At 42.5% G+C, this 18,022-nt stretch overlaps 1 protein-coding gene across 1 annotated transcript in view; it reads left to right on the top strand.

Moving 5' to 3' along the window:
* Nucleotides 1-18,022, top strand: part of tp53bp1 (tumor protein p53 binding protein, 1) — a gene marked incomplete at both ends in the record, with an annotated part of 265,669 nt that overhangs the window by 28,116 nt on the left and 219,531 nt on the right. Inside the window, 7 exon segments of the mRNA XM_037692237.1 lie at nt 6,484-6,579; nt 9,096-9,363; nt 11,024-11,092; nt 11,177-11,329; nt 15,805-16,022; nt 16,271-16,441; nt 17,000-17,394. Coding sequence (XP_037548165.1) covers nt 6,484-6,579; nt 9,096-9,363; nt 11,024-11,092; nt 11,177-11,329; nt 15,805-16,022; nt 16,271-16,441; nt 17,000-17,394 — 1,370 coding nt within the window.

Below are 18,022 nucleotides of genomic sequence, written 5' to 3'. Positions count from 1 at the left end.
TATTTTGAACTGGATTCGAAAGTGAACCGGTAACCAGTGCAGTGAGGCCAAAACTGGTGTAATGTGCTCTCTTTTGCCTGTACTGGTTAAAAATCGGGCTGCTGCATTCTGGACCAGTTGTAGTCGTGCAATGGAGGTCTGACTGATACCAAACAGGAGTGAATTGCAGTAATCAAGCCTAGATGTAATGAATGCATGTATTACTGTCTCCAGGTTATTTTTGGACAATATGGGCTTCAATTTAGACAGCCGCCTCAGTTGGAAGAAGCATGATTTAACAATCATGTTTACATGATTGTTAAGCTTCAGGGAAGGGTCCATTATCACTCCCAGATTAGTGACTCTTTGTTTTTCTGACAGGGTTAGAGCGGAAAGGTCGATGCAGTGGTTTGTGATCGTGTCGTTGGGAGGGAACAACATGACTTCAGACTTCTTTTCATTGAAACTTAAGAAATTTAAAGCCATCCAGTCCTTGATGTCAGCCAGGCAGTTGAGCAGCGGTTGAATAGAGCATGTACCATTGTGTCTTAGGGGGAAGTAAATTTGACAGTCATTGGCATAGAAGTGGAAGGGCATGTTGTGTTTCCGGAAAATAGCACCAAGCGGCAGCAGGTATAAAGAGAATAGGAGGGGACCCAGTATGGCCCCCTGCGGAACCCCCCATTTAAGCTCTGCCTCTACGGAACTAAAATCCTTGATGGAGACACAAAAGGATCTGTCAGTGAGGTAAGATCTGAACCAATTGAGGGCTGATCCTGTGACGCCCACCCACTGCTCCAACCTAGCAATGAGGATCTCATGGTCGATGGTGTCAAAGGCAGCTGTGAGGTCCAACAGGACAAGCAGCACAGAATCACCGGTATCTGTGAATCTGAAGATGTCATTAAAAACCTTCAGCAGGGCAGTTTCAGTGCTGTGGAGAGGATTAAAGCCAGATTGGAAAAGCTCTAAGATGGCATGATCCTCCAGGAAGCACTTCAACTGAGACTTGACTATTTTCTCCAGTACTTTAGAAACAAATGGGAGTTTGGAGACAGGCCGGAAGTTGGAAACGACTGAGGGGTCGTGGTTTGGTTTTTTCAGGAGAGGCTGGACAGCAGCATGTTTAAAGTAGGAACAAAATATTTCTGCCAGAGTAACAATGTAATGCAAAATTGGCAATGGTGTAAGATTTGGAAAAAAGCATCAAAAGAAAGGCTGTAGATTAATATCGTCCGCTGCTGAAAAGGGAAGGTGATCCATGTTTTTGTCTGTTAGTAAAACATTTCCTGAACCCCACTGGACAGGTTTCATTGAACATTTCTGAATGTAATCAAACGTACGGCTGCAGCTGATTAACTATTGGAGTCGGTCCAGTCCAAAATGGCCGTCACTGTAAATCAGCCTTATCAAACACAGAGACGGTTAGTGTTGTCGGCGTCACAGACATTGAGCTCATGGGGTGGTAGTTGCTGAGAGTCTTCCCTACACACATCTGATCGAGATCTTGCTTCGTCAGAAGTTTTACCTAAACGATTAAAACTCCATCAATAAGAGGATATTTCTTAAAACAGCTCAAAAAGCTGGAGGCGTGTAGAGTTCTGGCCTTTAATTGAGATTAGAGTTCATTCATTCAACCTTTAGATAAATTGTTGTCATCATTCTTTGTTGAAATCAGGTCTCTCTTGTAAATGAGTCCTCGAGGCTCAATGGGATTTACCTGTCTAAATAAAGGTTGAATGAATGAATGAATGGAAAAATCACATTGAGCCTCGAAGACTCATTTACAAGTGAGACCTGTTTGGACAGACAAAAACAGTGGTTAACTGGACACATGTAGGTGTTGGAGGCGAAAAAAAATTCCTATCAGACTTTTTTTTCTTGCCTGAGAAAAAAAACCATAAACCTCTAATATTAAAAAACACCTCGCACAAACAAGCACATATTTTTGTAGACATTCTGCAATAGGAGACGAGAGTGGTCAACAACGCTTATAGATTCTCTCCAGGTCACTGTAATCAGTCAATGTCCTCCGGTGAGATCCATAAACATTCTCGAGGTATGTCGAGAAATGGCCAAGAATAACCTCTGAGAATCCAAGAGTCCTGAAATGATGACACAAAGTTTATTCAGCTGGTTTCATCTGGTTATCAGTTGGAAATTCCTCAGGGAGGGGGTGGTGAGCGTCAGATCACATGTTCTCAGGCGAATTCAGATAAGGTGGCCTTCAAGGCCAGCCAAGTGGAGCCAACTTGGATAAACACACAGTTATTTTGGGGACAGGCAGAACTTAATGACATCTACCTTGAGTCTGTGTTGGTCCACTCGTTTCCGAAATGTCCAAAATACATGGCCACACTGATAGAACGTGACTGAATAAATTCCCCAAGATCTGATCCATTCAGCCCAAAGCATTTGAGTCCGGGTACACGAGACACGAACCAAGCCATCAAAAAGGCAAGCAGCATGATCGGGTCCAAATTTGCTGCCAACGACTTCCTTGATTGTAGATAAAACCAGCAACCAGCCAAATCCAAAAAGCAGGAACCAGTTATCAAAAATCCAATTAAATATGCGTCCTTAAAATCCACAGATGGCAGCAGAGAAAGACACATCAAGTTTTCCAGTCGATGAGATATCCAGCTGCATACGTGCCAACAGGATAAATCGGCTCGCCTAAAGCCTGTCTTCTCTTCGAAGAAATGTTGTAAATTGAGTTGAGGGACCAGCTGATCACAACAGTCCATAATTACGGTTCGGTAGAAATGCAAGATAGTCTCACAGCAGTTTCACAGACAGACAGAGCAGCAAAGCAAAGAGGGAGGGAGGGAGGGAGGGAAGCATCCGATCTCGGCTTGAGCAAGTGGTGAATGAATGAGTTGTTGTAATCTTTATTCCTGCTCAGACTAGCCATTTACTCATCAATCCTGTCAGTCGTAGTCTGTTTCTGAGGTTCCTGAGGTTGTCCAAAGACCAGATAATAACTGTTTATAACAATATTAAGTGTTTATAACCAGATATGACCTGTTGTAATCTTTCCACAGAAGCCCACTTTAAATAATCTTTAAAGGTGTTGCTTTGTTGGTTTCCACTCGGGCTGAAGGTCTATGTTGTGGACATCCATCTCCAGGTTTATAAATGAATGCATAGTTTCTGTAGTTTTCTTTCTGTAAGTTCTACTGTTGGGGTTTCATTATTTGTGTCTTCAGTCATAACTTGTGTGCAGATGGTTTTATTGGTCTAGATCAGGAATCTGTAACCTTTACGATCAAAAGAGCCATTTCTGCTCTTTCATTCACTAAATTCAACGTGTCCAGAGCCACAAAACCTGCTACAGTTGTCATTGTCAACTAGTGGCCCATGGGCCACTTTAAGTTTGTTAGAGGGGGCTTTTCTGACCAGTAGGTGTGAAATTATAAAACTAAAAACATCCAATGATTTTTAACATTTATTGATTTTACATTTGAAGACAAAAGAAAAGACTGGATTCCATCCATCCATCCATCCATCCATCCATCTTTATCCATTTCTTTCTTTATGGGTTGCAGTGCAGTGTTTCCCCTAGTTAACTTGCCATGGCGGGGTGCTCATCTCATCCATGATTTTTGTTGATGGGGGGACGGACACTGAGCGCAGCTTGTACTAACAGTTTTTGAGTGGGGGCAGGGGGCGTTTAGCATGAGGGAAGAGGCAACATGAGTGCTTCTTTTAACTTTTTAGCTAGAAAACCTGTATTACTGGTGCCCATTTCCAGGTCGCAATCACAGAAGACTGGATTCTTGTAAAGAAAAAAATATAGATATTATTTTGCCAATTTTTTTTAAACTAAAACAATGAACTGTGCAGGCTTATGCAATTTTTTAAATTTAGTTCCGATAGAACTTTATTGATCCCGCAGGAAATTGTTGTATTGAGTACTATCTTTTCTTATCCAAGAAAGTTCAATCTGGTCCTCTGGACATTCAAAAAAACAAAACAAAGCAAAAAAAAAATGTAGAAACGTTTCGTCTCTCATCCAAGAGACTTCCTCAGTCTTGGATGAGAGACGAAACGTTTCTACATTTTTTTTTGCTTTGTTTTGTTTTTTGTTTTTTTGAATGTCCAGAGGACCAGATTGAACTTTCTTGGATTTTTCTACCTGGATTATTGAGCATGCATCAGGATATCTTATCTTATCTTACTTTGAAGAAATAAAACATAAAGTTAGAGTATAATTCACTCTGGATATTAGTACTAATATCCACATATACAGTGGCTTGCGAAAGTATTCGGCCCCCTTGAACTTTTCAACCTTTTGCCACATTTCAGGCTTCAAACATAAAGATATCAAATTTTAATTTTTTGTGAAGAATCAACAACAAGTGGGACACAATCGTGAAGTGGAATGAAATTTATTGGATGTGTCAAACTTTTTTAACAAATAAAAAACTGAAAAGTTGGGCGTGCAATATTATTTGGCCCCCTTGCGTTAATACTTTGTAGCTTCGCCTTTTGCTGCAGTTACATCTGCAAGTCTCTTGGGGTATGTCTCTATCAGTTTTGCTCATGGAGACACTGAAATTCTTGCCCATTCTTTGCAAAACAGCTCGAGCTCAGTGAGGTTGGATGGAGAGCGTTTGTGAACAGCAGTCTTCAGCTCTTTCCACAGATTCTCGATTGGATTCAGGTCTGGACTTTGACTTGGCCATTCCAACACCTGGATATGTTTATTTGTGAACCATTCCATTAAAGATTTGTCTTTATGTTTTGGATCATTGTCTTGTTGGAAGATAAATCTCCGTCCCAGTCTCAGGTCTCTTGCAGACTCAAACAGGTTTTCTTCCAGAATGGTCCTGTATTTGGCCCCATCCATCTTCCCATCAATTCTGACCATCTTCCCTGTCCCTGCTGACGAAAAGCAGGCCCAAACCATGATGCTGCCACCACCATGTTTGACAGTGGGGATGGTGTGTTCAGGGTGATGAGCTGTGTTGCATTTATGCCAAACATATAATTTTGCATTGTGGACAAACAGTTCGATTTTGGTTTCATCTGACCAGAGCATCTTCTTCCACATGTTTGGTGTCTCCCAGGTGCTTGTGGCAAACTTTAAACAACACTTTTTATGGATATCTTTGAGAAATGGCTTTCTTCTTGCCACTCTTCCATAAAGGCCAGATTTGTGCAGTGTACGACTGATTGTTGTCCTATGGACAGACTCTCCCACCTCAGCTGTAGATCTCTGCAGTTCATCCAGAGTGATCATGGGCCTCTTGGCTGCATTTCTGATCAATCTTCTCCTTGTTCGAGATGAAAGTTTAGAGGGACGGCCGGGTCTTGGTAGATTTGCAGTGGTCTGATATTCCTTCCATTTCAATATGATTGCTTGCACAATGCTCCTTGGGATGTTTAAAGCTTGGGAATTCTTTTTGTATCCAAATCCAGCTTTAAACTTCTCCACAACAGTATCTCGGACCTGCCTGGTGTGTTCCTTGGTCTTCATGATGCTCTCTGCGCTTTGAACAGCACCCTGAGACTATCACAGAGCAGGTGCATTTATATGGAGACTTGATTACACACAGGTGGATTCTATTTATCATCATCAGTCATTTGAGACAACATTGGATCATTCATAGATCCTCACTGAACTTCTGGAGTGAGTTTGCTGCACTGAAAGTAAAGGGGCCGATTAATATTGCACGCCCCACTTTTCAGTTTTTTATTTGTTAAAAAAGTTTGACACATCCAATAAATTTCATTCCACTTCACGATTGTGTCCCAGTTGTTGTTGACTCTTCACAAAAAATTTACATTTTTATATCTTTATGTTTGAAGCCTGAAATGTGGCAAAAGGTTGAAAAGTTCAAGGGGGCCGAATACTTTTGCAAGGCACTGTATGCAAATGAAATGACAGGAAAACGGCTAAAACTAATTTTTTTAAACATAAAATTCAATTTAAGTTAGTTTTGGTCAAAGTTTGAAAGAGCCGCTGTGGAGGGACCAAAGAGTCACATGTGGCTCCAGAGCTGTAGGTTGCAGACCCCTGGTCTAGATTATTGAATTATTTCCTAGTGCCCACTGCTCCTTGTGTTTATGATTTAAACTGGAGATTTTAAATTGTCAGGCTGCGATTAAACAACTAATCAGATATGTTCTTCACTTTAACCACCCTTGAAGTTTCAAAGGTACGACCTTCTCACCAGGGCTGTTTTTTAAATGTTGGATCTTAGTTTAGTCCAGGGATGTTCAACTAAACAGCTCAGGGGGCCACAGTTACTGAGAGCCAAGAGCTCAGGGACCAGACATCCAGCAGTTACTGTGTTAATAAGTTTGTTTTATGGTTTAACTGAGCTCACCTGTGGGTCTGATTTGGCCCCCGGGCCACCAGTTGAATATCCCTGTCAGTTTAAAAAGCAGGACCACAGGGATCAGGACCTGGCCTCTGGGCTGAGTCTAGTTCCTGTGGTCAAACTGCAGCAGCTGATGGTGAAAACAGGATGTCTAAACAGCTGTTTGATGTTGCAGCAGCCCCTCTGTGTTCACTCGGGTCCGTCAGGCGCACCGGCAGCAGGAGGCAGTAGAGGACGGTCAGCCTGAAAGCAACACTACTACACCTGTCAGGTACGACGTCTCACAGCCCACTTCCTGTTTCTCTACATTGTTGTGGCTGAGTGGTTAGAGCAGTTGTCCTCCAATGCAGGAGTTGAGGGTTCGATTCCAAAAGCAATCACATGCCCAAGTGTCCCTGGGCAAGTCACTGAACCCCTCATATCCTCCGACCTCCGATGTGTGCCCCATCAGTGTCTGAATGTGATAAAGCTCTGATTAAGGCAAAAGAGAGCACATTACTCCAGTTTTGGCCTCACTGCACTGGTTACTGGTTCACCTTCGAGTCCAGTTCAAAATACTCCTGTATGTCTACAAATCACTGAACAGTTTCACCCCCCCCCCCCCCCATCTCTCTGATCTGCTACAACCGTATGTCCCTCCACGTTCCCTGAGGTCAGCGGACCAGTTGTTCCTCACAGTTCCAGGAACTCGTCTTAAGCACAGAGGTGACAGGGCCTTCTCTGTAGCAGGACCAAGACTCTGGAACGAGTTACCTCTGCTTGTCAGACAGGCCCCCTCCCTCTCGGTTTTCAAGTCCCGTTTAAAAACTCACTACTGTTCAGTAGCTTTCAACACCAGATGATCTGTGTTTTGAACCTGTATGCTCCACACTGGTTTGTCATCATTATCTGCATCGTTTTTATGTCTATATTCTGATTTACCTCATTTTGTATATTGTTTTGTGTTACCTGTTGTTCTGTCTGTACAGCACTTTGGTTGGCCTTGTCGCTGTTTTAAGTGCTTTATAAATAAATGGTATGGTATGGTATGATTATTCTTTGTACATATCTAGTAGAGTGCTGTATGAATGAGGGCACAGATTGTAAAGAGCTTTGAATATCTTGATAAGACAGAAAGGAGCGGCTGTATAAATACAGTCAATTTACCACTGGGGATTTAGTTTAACATCAGATGTGGAGAGAGGAGCTTCAAACTTGGAACTCCTCTCTACAGTTTTGAATCAATAAAGCTGCCCAGACGGGAAGCTAAACGTCTTCAACTACGAAGTAAAAGTTTCGTTTGTTTTTCTGATGCTTCTTTTACGTTAAAGGGAATCAGTTGTCCTGTGCTTCTTGGTGAGGCAGCTTACAAACTGATGACTGTGTTAATGTGGAGTGACATGACTGAAGCTCCCAGCGATGATGTAAAACATGAACATTTAACTCCTGTTAGACCTGTGAAGTTCTGCTGCTGTGAGAACATCAGAAGATATGTTTGCTCTTGTGACTTTCAGCCTCTGCAGTTCAGGTTGTCATTCTAGCTACAGTTTTTCCTGCTTTTGGCTACTATTATGTTGCATTAGCTTTTAGCTATCGTTTTACTACATTTAGCTTTTTGCTCGCTTTTGATAAATTTTTTGGGATAAAAATATCCTCTAGTCATATTAATTAATAAAAGAAGCCACACAACAGAAGAAGATTTTAACCGAGTTTTACTTGTAAGGACAGACGGTCACGCCAGGATGTTTCATTGAAGCCCGGTCGTGAGAATCTGCACCGGACAGTGTGTGAGAATTGTTTTATACACAGTAGTCCCTCGTTTATCGCAGGGGATCTGTACCCTGAAGCCCTGCGATAAGTGAAAATACGCGAAGTAGGAATAGTAGTACAAGGAGTAAGGAGTAGTTTATTTTATTATTTATATAGATGTATATTAAGGCATTTTAAACTCTTCCCACACTCTTGCAATATTCTAAACAATGTGTCTAAACTCCAAAACTCTAAAAGAGCACAAAATGTCATGATTTCAGCTCCATACCTCCGTTGCTGTCAACCACCTGCAAGCACTCTTGACCACGCCCACTTCTCTTCTCTGCACGGAGAACAGCTGATCAGCTGCAGAAGGAAGTTTATCCTGCAGTAAGGGCTGCACAAAGGTGCAGCAGGTGCTAAATAATTTAAAATAATTTATTTTTAATAAAAATTATATGTTGATCATGTGGCTCATCCAACAATCAGCCAATTGTGTGTCGTGCCCAATCTTATTTTGAAAAACCACGATAGAGCGAGGCTGCGATAAATGAACTGTAAAGTAGCGAGGGACTACTGTAGGCTTATCAGTCCTTGGCTCAGAGGCAGGCCCTGATGACCTCATCCAGCTGCACATGCAGGCTCCTCTATGAACTCGCACACGGCTCAACATTCATTTAACATTAGTGATAAACAGCCTTGACCTGGACCAAAAATCCCCTGATACTTTTAGATTTTGGTTAGCCTTTTGCAACTATTTCCTACTTTTGGCTAGTATTTTGTTTACATTTAGTTTTTGCTAGTGTTTTGCTCCTTTTAGCTATTAGGTAATGTTCTACAGTTTTAGCTTTTAGCTAGTTTTCTGTTTCTGTTTGCTTTTAAAGCTCAGTTTCAGCTGCTTCAGTAAACTTCAGCTAGGTCACTCAGCGCTCAGCATCGACTGTAACTTTGCAGCAGTTACAAAATGTATGTTTTGAATCACAGTTTTTGGTGGATTTTCATGTTGAAACTGTGAATCGTTGTAAAGACTCCTCACAGCATCTTTCAATCATTTGTCAGGGGGAAGCTCTTTTCCTCGCCAGCGATGAGCTCCCAAGCATCTTTGCTGGAGTGCAACATCCTCCTTAACAGCCAGTCAGAGCTTTCACAACAGGATGAGCGGTCAGCATCGCAGGAGAACTGTAAAGGTCCCTTCATTCCTGTTGACCCATCAGAGGAGAGACCAAGACTGCCTGCAGGTCCAGACCCAAACCCCACGAACAGCACTGAGGTCGGGCCAGTTTCCCAGACGTCCAACAAGCACACCACTTCCATGCCCCCCAGCAAGGTTTGTTCAGGCCTGTGAGGATTTATTAGAACATTGTTTGTCAACAGTGTTGCATCATGATTTTGTCTATTCCTCTCTCGTTTTATTAGAATATTGTTGAGACATTCTTTAACAAGGCATCGTCAACTGAACGCCAGTAACGCTTGTTGAAGTTTAAACAAAGTCAATTGTTTTGCTTTAAATTGTTGTATAAAAAATAAATGTAGGTTTTAAATGTAAAGTGATTTTAATTGTTAGCCTTCACAGAAAGAGTCGGACTTGAACGTGTCCAGTAATTATCATCACAGGTGTCTTCAGTCTGTAATCAGTCATACTGCCGGTTTAAAGGATGACAGGTAGTCACAGGGCTGTTTAGAATGAATGTGTGTAACTCTGAACATGGAGCACAGGAAGCAGCAAGTTAAAGGTATAGACTGTAAGACCATCTCCAAGCTGCTGGATGTTCCTCTGACTACAGTGCACAGATTAGTCAGAAGTTTATGGTCCACGGGACCAGATACAAACCCCTGGACATGTCCACAAGAGGACAACTGAGGACAGGTGGAAGTGTGGATGATACAAACAGTTGCCGAAGACTCCACAACAAGTTAAGAAATCAAGAGTCCTCCAACTCTAAACACACAGCTAAATCACCCAGGAATGGCTTAGAACCAAATATTGGACTGTTCTGAAGTGGTCCTCTTGAGTCCTGATCTAAATCCTGTTGAACATCTGTGGAAGGAGCTGAAACATCTAGAGAAGGAGCCTTCAAACCTGAGACAGCTGGAGCAGTTTGTTCATGAGGAGTGGACCAGAATACTTGTGGACAGGTGCAGAAGTCTCAGAGACATAGAAATTGCTTAATTGCTCTGATTGCTTCTAAAGTTGTGCCACAGAATATTAAGGGCAGAATATCCTGATGCATGCTCAATAATCCAGGTAGAAAAATCTAAAAAAGTTAAGTCTGGTCCTCTGGACATTCAAAAAACAAAACAAAGCAAAACAAACAAACAAAAAAGTAGAAACGTTTTGTTCTTCATCCGAAACACTTCTTCAGTCACTGAAGAAGTGTTTCGGATGAAAAGAAGTCTTTCGGATGAAAAGAAGTCTTTCGGATGAAAAGAAGTCTTTCGGATGAAAGACAAAACTACTTTTTTTTTTGTTTTGCTTTGTTTTGTTTTTTGAATGTCCAGAGGACCAGACTAAACTTTTTTAGATCAGGGTAGAATCCTTTTAGTTGAGGCTGGTTTCATTTGTTTCTCTGTTCTTTAATGATTGAACCAAACTTCCAAGGAATGACTGATTGTTGAGTTTTAGTTAATTTTGTCCATTATTAATTAATAACGTAATTATTAACTGTAATTAAGCCGATAATTTAGGGGTCTTTTGTTGTTCAGCAAAGGGATAAAAACAATTTGTCTGTGAACAACAGAAGAGGCTGATGATTGTAGTTTTGTATTTGTCAGCTGTTGGACAAAGTTAGATGGAAAATATTAATAATAATTCAATATTTCACAGAGGTATGGTTGGAATATTTGGGACTGGATGGACAAGAGTTAAAACTTGTCATATATTTCAGTGCACCAGTAACAGTAGCTGGTAATGTTTCATCTCAAGATCTTGAGCATGTTTCATCTTGAGCAGAAACACATCCTGACATTTCTCTTAATGCATGTCTCAGCTTCAGCAGCAGACCATCTCCCAGCAGACCAGCTTGGATGGACCAGGTCTGCGCTTGCCTCCTGGTCAGGTATGAGGAGTTTGGTCCAGATGGACCTAGATAACACCAGCTCATGTTTGTCTCTGTTGCTCACACTGTGATTCTGCCCTAAAGGGAGAAGCAGATTCTCCATTGTTTAAAAAAACTTCAACTTCGACCCACCATAGACATGTGCGCACCATCCAGGAGGTGCGGACCACCATCACACGGATCATCACAGATGTGTACTATGAAGACGGCAAAGAGGTGGACCGCAGAGTGACGGAGGTAGGTATCTTTGTCCCTGTGAACTAAACTAACCCTTCTGGGAGAAATGGCTGCCGGCTGGCCACAGCTGTTGCCATGTTTGATGTGATGAAGGAATTTTTTTCTAAAACCATTGAACATTACCTAATAGCTATTGCTGTGTGGTGGGGAGCGTTCTCTGCACCTGCGTCACCTTGTGGCACGGCAGAGGAAGGCTGTGACTGGGAAGCAGCCCCCCTCTTCCCTCAAGCAGGCAGCTGAGGGCATTCAGAGCAGCTGTCAGTGCTGAGCTCGAGCTGCACCTAATTCAGCCTCAGCTTACTTTTTTTATTTTTAACTTTATTTATTAATGTGCGCGCATGCATTCACACACGTGTGTGTGTGTGTGTATTTATACTCTTTTGTATTTATTTATTTGTTAACTGTTAGGTTTCTTGATCTGGGACCTGAGTCCATATTTCGTACCATTAACATGCAAATGTGAGCTGATATGACAATAAAAATCCTTGAATGAATCCATGAATGTTGGTGAAAACAAAGTGTCACGCTCCGATTGAAAACCTGACATCGTAGTCTGAAAAACGGGAACTCCTTGTACATGTAATAAAAATGTAACGGGATGTTAGGGTACCAATAGGCAACTCTTACCCACCGACTGAATTATGGTAATTCATTTGGCTTACGTAGGAGGATATGAGACATCTCCAAGAACTTCTCAAACATTTTTGTAAAGATGGACTCTTGCTGTTAAATTCAGCATTCTTTCACTATTACTGGGCGGTTTATATCAGAGCTCTACTATTCTGGTTGGGTAAGGATACTCCTCCCAGTTGGGTGGCTTTGGAGAGGGCCTCACTTAGATCCAGCTCCCCCTCTGCATTACTCTGCTCTCAGCTGCCCTTTAAACAATCAATATCAACCTACACTTAAAACACAATTGTGATCGTTCGTTCAATTTGTCTGTTCCCAATTTCAATTCTTCCATTCCCAATTGTGAATTAAGATTTGGAATCAGTTCAGGAGGACATTTAACTCTACAGAGTAACTGTTTCTGGCACCTGTGTCAAATAATCATATGTTTACTCCCTCACTAGATGATACAGCTTTTGACACCTGGGTCTTGAGGGGAGTACGTTCACTATATGATCTCTATGTTGATGATAAGTTTGCTTCTTTTGAACAGCTGATACAGAAGTTTAATATCCACAAGTCACAGTTTTTCAGAGATTTGCAGCAGAGACATTTTGTGAAGTCTTAACTCTGATTGTTTTCCTTTGTACCCCTCTAAACATATTGTGGTTAAGATTTTGGAGTACAGGTCTGATCCTAAGGGGGTCCTCAGCAAAATTTATACACTGCTCATTTCATACCATGAGACCAGTTTGGACTGCCTTAAACTGAAATGGGAAATGGACTTGGAGGAATCCATATCAGACTCAAGTTGATGACAGATCATTAAGAACATTTTTTTAAACCTTTATTTTACCAGGAAGAAATCTATTGAGCTTATTAATCTCTTTTACAAGGATGTCCTGGGCGACATTTACTCATCTTCAGTCTGTCTGAGACATGCTGTAATCCAAATCAAGGTAGTGCACAGACTGTACTGGTCCAAAGACAAGTTGTCCAAGATCAAAGCCCACCTGGACCTCGCATTTTGTTGTAAACAAACTTCAGCTACATTCTTACATACATTCTGGACCTGTCCCAAACTGCAGACTTTTGGCAATCTATTTTTGACACCTCTCATGGGGTAGAGGTAGCGCAACCAACTCGGGACCCAAAAGTCCCAGGTTCGATCCCCAGCCATTCCCACATGTCATGGTGTCTGAGCAAGACACCTAATCCCTAATTGCTCCCCGTGTGCTTACATAGCTGCCCACTGCTCCACCCGAGTGTATCCCAGGTCCTATGGATTAAATGCAGAGAACCAATTTCGCCATTGTATGTTCCCATATGATGATGACAACACACAGCACTTTATTTTATTTATTTATATGTGGCAAAACTATACACCCCTCACCACTCATCTCAGTGTTGGAGATGGTCCCTGTGGATACGTCCTTAAGCAAGTACGAGAAGAATGTGATTGCTTTTGGCTCTCTTCTAGCCAGAAGACTCGTCTTGTGAAATTGGGAGAACCCACACTCCCCAACAAATGTTCAATGGATAAGAGAAGTGATGTATAAAATTAATCTAGAATAATTAGTTATACCCTGAATGTTTCTGTTCAAAGATTTTGGGACACTTGGCATCCTTTTATGTTGCATGTGGAAAACTTGTCAATGCCTGTTTAGTTTATTTGTGTGTTCGTGACTGATCCGCTGTGAGGGGATGGGTGGGATGAGTTTTCTGTTCTGTGTATTCTCTTTTTTTTGTTTGTGTGTAAAAAATGACTTTGATTTTTAAAAAAAATCAGCCTTCTAAGAGATCCAGAGGAGCGGTGAAGCTTTCTGAGCCTGATTCAGTCAAGGCTAAACCATCAGAATTTTTATTCCTCTTTCAAATTTAAATTAATTGGGCAGTGGTTAACTATTAAAAGAAATACACTTTAGTAAAGTTTTCTTCATGAAACCGTCAAATATTTTTCAAACCTTAAGAGTGCTGCTAAATCTGGAAGTATTTAAAGTATTCCTTGTAGTTGTTTGAACTCTGATGACACATACAGGAAGCTGCAAAAGTATACATCCATCTAGGCAATCTTTCTATTTTTATAGTGTTAAATTAATTGAAATTCTAATTTGTCTATTAGCGATATTTTAATTGGGGAAAAACTTCTAAATAAAACATATAAACTGAGAAATGGTGCATGCGTGTATTGATTCCTGGGATTTCTTCAGATCCGTCTCCATGAGTTTAATCATCTACCCTTTGGACATTTTGGGCTTTGACTGGACCATTATAGTACCTTTAACTGGTTCTCTTTAAACCGGAGGATGGATGCTTCAGGGGCGTGTTTAGGGTCATTGTCCTGCTGGAAGGTGAACCTCCACACCAGTCTCACATCTCTGGAAAAACTTTAATAGGTTTCCCTGAATAATTTTTCTGTATTTTGCTGTCTTGCCTTTAACTCTTGACTTAGCTTCATCATTTTCCTTTCCCGTTTTCAGCACACCAGGTGTGTAGTCATGATCTAGATAATGCTTTTTCCATGGAGTTAAAATCCCTTCTTTTGTCAGGCCTATTTCAGTAGGTCCTCCTTCATCCTATAGTTTGACAGTTGGACCACAATGGACCTCGGTGAGCTCCTGTTGGTGGTTTTATTGTCCGGGCCCGGTGCTCGGCCCTCTTCGGCTCCCTCTTTGGGTGCATTCACACCAGCCCTGTTTAGTCCGCTTTAATCGAGCTCTAGCTCGTTTTCCTAGGAAGTCCGGTTCGTTTGTGGAGGTGTGAACGTGCCATCGAACTCTGTCACGGAACAAAAAGGCGAACTCTGGCCCAGGCTAAAACCTAGGTCTCGGTCTGGTAGAAGAAAACTCCAGCGCGGTTTGAGTGCATTGTGAATGTAATCAGACCGGGCCCCGCTCCACAAGCAAGAAGTGGAGTACAGTGCAGGGCAAACAAACACACATTTCTATTACCTCATATGGAGCCGTCAGCTGCCTTGTGTGAAAAACAATATTCTCCATGGTCTTCTGTCTCATCTTCTGCTCATGCTGAGTCCATTTTTGAAAAATGACAAAATATAACTCCTAAAACTGCTAAAACTAGATGCCACTCCGTTTTTGTTTTTATTTCCAGAAGAAGAAGACGACGTGTCTTCAGAGGTTTTTGTGTCGTTTCTTTTAGTAGTTCTTGGTGCAGCGCCCCCACAGGCGAGTGGGGGAATAGGTTGGTTCAACAGGTTGACTCGACTGCACAGTGCAGTGTGAATGCAAACGCATCAGCTCAAATGTAAACAAAATGTTATGAATATTGGTCCCGAACCGAGTCTACCGGACTATCAGGTGTGAAAACAACCTTTGAGTCTGTGTATTCTGACGTTTTCTCCTCTGGAGCGGCTCTCTTAAGTCTGTCAGATTCACGTCCAGCTGTAGCTTCAGAATCTCAGTGACCATTTCTTCCACCACTTTTATCCTCTTTTCACCCTCCTCTATTCTCATATTAGTTGTTTGTCTTCACAAATCTGTTTCAACTGCTGACTGTTGTCCTTCCTGAACTCTTAGTTCTTTCAGGATAAGGCTGAGTGAGACGTACTTCTTCCATCTGCTCCTGGCTGTGGTCTGATTACATTTCCTCCATTTCTCTGCAGTCCAGGGCTCCTGGCTAACGTTCTCTCTAATAGCGCCGTCTGCATCAAAACATTTTTTGCTTATATTTAGGCATTCTCACGATCTTTTAAATTCAAATGCGCTCACGTTTTTTAATTATTCGAGTTGTTGTGGGCACTCTTTACTAAAACGTGGGGGGCAACCTTTCTACGCTGTCATCGCTTCGCCCATCCAACCGGAAGTCCCTCCGCATGTTTGATGTGTTTGTTTTGTTTCCTGTTTTAGGAGCGTGAAGAGCCGGTAGTGGACTGTCAAGTCCTGGAGAGTGACGTGTCTCCAAGCCGCACAGGCCACAGCTCACTGACCTCAGGTGACTTGGGTGACATCAGCTCTCTGTCCAGGACCTCCAGCCTTCAACAGAGCTCTGGTGGAACGAGCAGCAGCATCGGCCACACCAGGCCGGTCTTCATCATGCCCCCCAGCAGAGGGACCAAGACTAGCAGGTACTGCCCCGACTTGAACCTGAGCCTCTCCGATCTGTTGTGTTTATGTTAGCTGCATGCTGAGTTTGCTCTCTCCCTTCTGATCCTCTGACACCTGGTTTCTCAGTGATTCACTGATCCTCACCTGCTTTAGGTTCATGTTGTGTCAGGCATCAGTCTGGGGTCGCTCGTACGTAAAAAAAAAGCCCCCTCAGATCAGTGTCTATACAACCTGACAGACTCCGTTCGTCCCCTCTGTGTGTCTGCAGTCCCAGGAGGGGAGGTGGGCATCAACAGAGGGGTCACAGGGGTCAAAGGGCAGGGTCAGTGGTCACAATGGGCAGAGGCGGCAGCACCTCCGGGTCCTGGGCCTTCGTCCCGCTGACCCCAAGAGGAAGGGCTAGAAGGGGCCGGCCCCCATCCCGCTCCTCCTTGTCCAGGTGAGTTCCCCCTTAGGGTCCACCATGCTGCCACTTTCTCTAACAATCAATAACTCTTCACCTTTCCTATTTTCACTAATTCTGCTGCATCTAGTAATCAATTCCTTCCTTAAAAACTTTTTTTTGTCCATCAAAATCAAAAAACTTGCTTTTCATCAAAAAGCAGACAGATTTTCACATTTATGAACTCTAACACGAAATTTTTAGCAGCAATCACATGATAATTAGAATTAACCCAAGTTGGTTTGTTTTATTTTTCTTGTATTCGAGTAAAACTACATTTGCTACTATGAAAAATACAAGGATCATCTTTTTTTGTTGTTTTACTGAATGGGAGGGAGTTTATATGTAAGGTCAACTTGCTTTGACATAAAAATTTTCTTTAAATATCAGCTGAGAAACAGTTGCATTTGTTGTTTAAATAACAATCATGAGGTTTTCAGTAAAAATCTTAAACAGATGGTAAGCTTAGACGAAATGAGGCTAAACTCTTAAGGAGTGCATGTGCAGGACTGTGAAAGGTCTGTTGTTTGACAGGACTCTGCTTTTTTCTTAAAGGGGGGGTGGTGTTGGCTTGCTGCCGAGACTTGGTGCTCACAGCCAGATACATTCCTCAGACGACGGGCCCTACACCCAAACGTCACCCCCACGCATCCCCGTCAGCCCCACCGACCCCGAACTGTCCAGCCGCTCAGACTCCCTTAGGTCGTCACCGGAAGAGGGGAGCTCGGCGAGGAGCAGCTTCGTTGGCCTACGGGTGGTCGCCAAGTGGTCATCCAACAGATACTTCTACTCAGGCCGCATCATGAAAGATGCCGGCGAAGGAAGCTTCCGCCTCCGTTTCGATGATGGCTACGAGTGTGAGGTGGCGGGGAAGGATATCCTGCTGTGTGACCCCATCCCTCTGGAGACAGAGGTTACGGCTCTGCTGAAGAATGAGTACTTCAGTATAGGTGAGGAAGGCGTGGTGGTGGGTATATGTAGGATGAAGATTCAAGAAAAAACATGAATTATACAGGGCAGCTGTGGCTGAGTGGTTAGAGCTGTCGTCTTCCAATGGGAGAAATGGGGGTTTGATTCCACCAGCAGTCACATGTTGAAGTGTCCCTGTGTAAGACACTGAACCCCTCGTTGCCTCTGATGTGTGTCCCATCGGTGTATGAATGTGATCATAATCAGAATTCTCAGAATCAGAATAAGATTTATTATCATTGTACCGAAATACAGTGAAATTATCACAAAGTTTGTTTTCTCAGTCATCCAGGTATATAACAACAAAAAAGGTTGAATCATGTCATCTGGACTTCGTTTTTTTTGTTAAAAAGAAACGTTTCGCCCCTCATCCAAGAGGCTTCGTCAGTCTGAGGCCTAGCCATCTGGTATTACCCAGAAGCCACCCTGACTCTTGTGTTTCAAGCCTGCCTCAGATACCCCTGAAGTCTGGCCTTTTCACTAATGGTTTCAAAAACACAAAGTTTGTTTTCTCAGTCATCCAGGTATATAACAACAAAAAAGGTTGAATCATGTCATCTGGACTTCGTTTTTTTTTGTTAAAAAGAAACGTTTCGCCCCTCATCCAAG

Source organism: Nematolebias whitei, chromosome 2 (genome assembly GCF_014905685.2).
Source record: "Nematolebias whitei isolate Nwh7 chromosome 2, NemWhi1, whole genome shotgun sequence".
Lineage (NCBI taxonomy): Eukaryota > Metazoa > Chordata > Actinopteri > Cyprinodontiformes > Rivulidae > Nematolebias > Nematolebias whitei.
The sequence above is the reverse complement of the archived record's forward strand: the minus strand, read 5'-3'. Positions and strand labels throughout refer to the sequence as shown.